This window comes from Pyrgilauda ruficollis, unplaced genomic scaffold (assembly GCF_017590135.1).
Source record: "Pyrgilauda ruficollis isolate IOZ18807 unplaced genomic scaffold, ASM1759013v1 scaffold9, whole genome shotgun sequence".
NCBI classification, from domain to species: Eukaryota; Metazoa; Chordata; class Aves; order Passeriformes; family Passeridae; genus Pyrgilauda; species Pyrgilauda ruficollis.
This window is the reverse complement of record NW_024531043.1, coordinates 4,501,255-4,505,895: the sequence shown is the minus strand read 5'-3', so window position 1 is coordinate 4,505,895 and position 4,641 is coordinate 4,501,255. Positions and strand designations below refer to the sequence as shown.

The following is a 4,641-nucleotide window of genomic DNA, read 5'->3' as shown; positions in this document are numbered from 1 at the left end:
CAGGGACTTCACCAAGCTGGCGCCAAGCGCTCTTAACCATGTGCGTCAAAAATGCAATGTTAGAAGAGCTAATCACTTTAGAGGTTCCGCTCCCATCTGCGCGCAGCCAGCGCCGAGCCCCCGCGCTCCCCCGCTCCGCTCCCGGAGGATTATCCTCCCCTGTTTAAAGCAGGGTGGGGGGCGTCAGGAGATTATCCCCTCCCTCCCCAGGGCAGGGTAGTGATTCGGCACCTCCCGGCGCTGGGATACCCTGCCTGACACGCGTGGGCGCTCCGTGCCCTGCATGCCCACGACACGCACAGTCACAAGCCCCCTCTTGCTGCCCTGCGCTGTCACACCCACATCCGCCCCCCCAAAGGAACAGATCTCCCCAGAAACTTCCCAGGAGGATCCTGCCCGGCTCTTCCCTCTCCGTGGGGTCGGATCAGACCCACGCGTGACGCCTTCCCCGGGGGGTGGCTGGCTCCATGCGAGCCCGGGTTAACCCGGAGCTGGGCCCCCCCCGCCCGGCGCTGCCCCGGCCCGGGCGCAGGGAAAGCCGCACTTCCCGTCTCCTCCCCGCGCACCTCGTGGAAGAGGAGGGGTGTGAGAGCGTAACCCTGTCGGCGCCGGTGCCAGCCGAGTGGCCTTAATCGGCAACGCCAAAGAAAGAAAGAAAGAAGGAATCATAAATACATTAAAATCCCATTTTCCAGCGGCCTCCCGCTTCCCTGCGCGCACCCGCCTCGATCGGCAGCCGCCCGGGCCGGAGCTGAGCCAGCCGCGGCCGCCGCCCGCCCGCCCGCCGCAGCCTCCAGCCGCCCACCACAACAATAATAACGGCGGCCGCGGCCGCTGGAGCCGCCGGAGCCGAGCTCCGAGCGGGGGCAGAGCCACCCCCGAGCCCCGTGGCTCACCCCCAGATTCGCGGGGGGAAGCAAAGCGCCCGGCTCCCGGCCTGGAGGTGTCGTTTAAAGAAAGCAACTTTGCCGGCGTGGGGAAAAACGGCGCGGGGGCAGCGGCAGCGGCCGGGGGGTGACACCAACGCGGCGGCTGCGGGGACCGGCGGCAGCCGCGGCGCGGCGGGGATGGGCGTGCGGCGCGGCGGCCTCCCGAGGCGGCTCCGGGCCGGGGGGGACACAGGGGGACCCCGCTACGGTACCGGCGGCGTTTGGGGAAGGGGGGAACGCGGCTTCGGACCCCCCCACCGCCACGCGTGGAGCCCCCCCGCTGCCGGCGCTCGGGAAGCTCCTACCGGGGGAGAGCGGCCGGGCAGCGCCCGGGCTGCCGGGGCGGCGGGAGGCCGGGGCCGGGGGGCGAGGCGGCCCCCAGCACCCCCCTAGAGGCGGGCGCTGCCGGCCCCTTCCCTCCTCCCTCCCTGCTCCCTCCCCTCTGATCATGTTGACATATTCACACGGCCCGAAGTACTAGTGATGCTTTGCTGCAGCGTTACAGTTTCCGACACCTTCTTTTTATAACTCGGCGCTGTCCCCCTCCACCCGAGCTGTCAGAACCCCGCCTATGGAGCCTCACAATTGGTCCGAAAGCGTCAAAGAGCCAATCAAGGCGGCTCCAGCTCCCCTGTAACCCACAACACATCCCTACGATCGGGTGCACGCAGAGCACAGACTCACAGGGAATTCTCAGAGCCGAGAGGCTCCTTCTCCCTCTCTCTTCTCTCTCTTTCTCTTTTCCTCTCTTTCTCCCTCCCCCTTTTTTCTCTTCCTTTCTCTTTCCCTCTCACTTTCTCTCTCCTTTATGGAGACAACAGTATAATTCTGCCAGATTTTTTTTAAGGCACAGCGAAAGAGAAAGAGAGGGGGAAAATAAATTAAAAAAAAAAAAAAAAAGGAGGAGGGTGAAAGAAAGAAGAGATCCTGATGGAAATCAGGACACCCTGACCAGCTCCTGCTTGGGGAGTGAGGAAGGCGAGGCGGAAACGAGATTTCCCTACAAGTTTTTGCTGCTGAAGGTTGCTCAGGAGCCTTCCTCGGCCGGCGAGGGGGGGTGGGTTTGTTTGCTTCTTTCTGCTTTCCCTCCTTCCACAGCCTCTGCTCTGCAGCCTGACCGTACGGAGGAAAGGTGGAGGGGTGGGGGGGAGGGGGAAGAGAGCCAGCCACCCAAAAAGAAAACCCAGCTTCGAGCCGTCACCCTCCGCCACGGAAGAAGAGAAGGGGGATTGGGACTAAGAGAAAAAAAGAAGAAGAAAAAAAGAAAGGATTTCGGCTTGTCCAGCTCTTCTGCGGCAACAGGAGCAGACAGCGAACCGGTGGATTTTTTTTCTTCCCTTCTTCGGCGTTTCTTTTCCAGTACAAGGACTTCCACTCAGGAAAAAAACTCGAACAACTAAAAAGCAAAACAAAGCCTCTGAGACCGAACACGAGAAAAAGCAAGACTAATAATGAACAATCCTGTTAATCCGCTGTCCCGAGGGCTGGGGATGTGCCCCGGCTCGGGAAGTTGTAGGCTGTAGAAGTTCTGCCTCTCCCTCATGTACTGTGCTGTTTAGAGCTTGTTTCCCCCAACCCTTTTTTTTTTTTTTTTTTTTTTTTTTTTTTTTTTTTTTTTTTTCCTTTTTGGTGCTTTATTGCTGTTATTATTATTATCTTAATTTTTCTTCTTCGTGATGTGCTGTTAGAAACCACTCCGGGACTACTCCAGCAGTAGGAAGACCGAGGAGTGGAGTGGATGAATTTACCGATGAGAGATCCAGTAATCCCTGGGACAAGCATGGCTTATCATCCCTTTTTACCGCACCGGGCACCGGACTTTGCCATGAGCGCCGTGCTGGGACATCAGCCTCCCTTCTTCCCGGCTCTGGCTTTGCCTCCCAATGGGGCAGCCGCCCTCTCCCTTCCCGGGGCTCTGGCTAAACCCATCATGGATCAGTTAGTGGGGGCTGCAGAGACTGGTATTCCCTTCTCTTCCCTGGGTCACCAGGCAGCAGCCCATCTGAGGCCTTTAAAAACTCTGGAGCCAGAAGAAGAGGTAGAAGACGATCCGAAAGTGCATCTGGAAGCTAAAGAGCTTTGGGAGCAATTCCATAAAAGAGGCACAGAGATGGTGATTACCAAATCGGGAAGGTAGGTCTGGGTCTGGGGTTCGTGCCTTTCCCCCCCAATCCCCCACCCTCAGTCTCCGCACCTCGCCAGGGCAAGGCTCTCTCTCCGGCGGTTTCCTCCGTAAATCTCCTTTCACCTGTAATTATGGAAAGCTTTAGGCAGCTGAAGATCCGAGCCCGTCTGGGGCTCCAGGCTGCCGGGAAAAGCCCAAGCGCGACCCGGCCCTGCTCAGCATGTGCGTGTGCAGGGGGTGAGAGGGTCCCTTCATGCTTCAGTAGCTTAATGCTTGCTGGAGAAGACTCGGAGCAGGAAGAAAATAATTTGGGGTTGGCAAAGGGGATGGCCTGGTTTTCAGCCTCGCTACACGCAGTTTTTCTTCCTTAAGAAAGGGAAATGAAAGAAAAATCCTTTGGAGAGGCGTCTGGCTGCTGGTGGGGCAGGGGGGCAGATAGGCTCGGTGTGTCACTCTCTCTGTGCTGGGATCTCGGCTGGGTTTGTGCTGGCTGGTTATGTCTGCAAATGTACAGAAAAGCTGACAAAACTCCCCAGCCGTCCTGCAGCCGCTGCTGGAGCGGCAGGGAAGGGTTTGCAGCTCCGCGCTGCCTGTCCCTATATTTATGTAACCTTCACGTGGGAATGAATGAACACACACGGCGCGTCCACGATCGGCATTTCTGCTTTTTATAGGTTTACCCGTCTGAAATCTCTCTCTATATTCGCTACTCATTGACATCTGGACTCTTTTACAACTCTACCTATTGCTGTGATGATACATAGGGTGAAAACCTTCTTTGCACCCGGGTGTTTTTCTAAGGGGCTCTCTGAGAAACCTCCCAAACTCTCCACATGTGATTTGCCAGGAGAATTACTCGAGGAAGCCACTCCTGAAAAGTCTTCTTAGATGGCCTTCAGCTGCCTTGCTGGAGCTTCGCCTATTTGCAAGGCACCAGTTGCAGGCTACAGGCTCAGGAGAAAAAAAAATAAATAGAAGCCCTAAAAGCAGCAAGGAGAAAAAAAATTCTCCTCGCCCATTTTACTGCTTTCCCAAAGTTTTTTCTGTTAATTGTGGTCAAAAGTTTTTGCGTGAAAGCCTCGGCCAGTATTAAGAGCTCTTACATGTTGCAAAGTCATGTGTTTCCTTTTAAGTTGAGATTTGCTGAATGCCAACCACTCGATATAATAAACAGCAAATTTGTGGTATCCTGTTGCAGTTTGGAGCCGGAGCTGGGAGCGGAGGGGAGCGGGGTTTGCAGAGAGCCCTCGGCACACGGGGGGATCCCCGGCTGGCCGGAGCACGGGGAGAGCCCCGGCAGCCACGCTGCCCTCGCTGGGGGTTTTTTATTCTCGTCTGCGAAGTGTACAACTCCGCACTTTATCGGGAGGCTGCGTTGTAATAGTTCAGACGATTTATTTTATCGGGGTGCGATCAGCTCCCATTTCTTTGTTTAGCAAGCAAAAAGGAAACTAATGAGAGATCAGAGAGCCCCAAATGGGCCTTTGCTGTTTAGGAATGGCAGAGAGAGGTAGGCGCCTGCTGATTTCTAGGGAATGCGTACCTTTTCCATCCAGGGACCATTTTCTCCTGCAACTTTTAAGCATT

The 4,641-nt window shown here is 56.5% G+C and overlaps 1 protein-coding gene across 2 annotated transcripts in view; it reads left to right on the top strand.

The window, feature by feature from the left end:
• The first annotated feature begins 1,833 nt into the window (after nt 1-1,833).
• TBX3 (T-box transcription factor 3) overlaps nt 1,834-4,641 on the top strand; it is a 12,073-nt gene continuing 9,265 nt past the window's right edge. Inside the window, exons 1-2 of one of the 2 annotated variants that reach the window (XM_041488628.1) lie at nt 1,834-1,986; nt 2,618-3,062. In XM_041488628.1, coding sequence (XP_041344562.1) covers nt 2,668-3,062 — 395 coding nt within the window. In that variant the 5' untranslated portion in view covers nt 1,834-1,986; nt 2,618-2,667. Of the gene's footprint in view, nt 1,987-2,617; nt 3,063-4,284; nt 4,565-4,641 lie in introns of those variants that run through there. The other variant, XM_041488629.1, reaches the window with a different exon arrangement.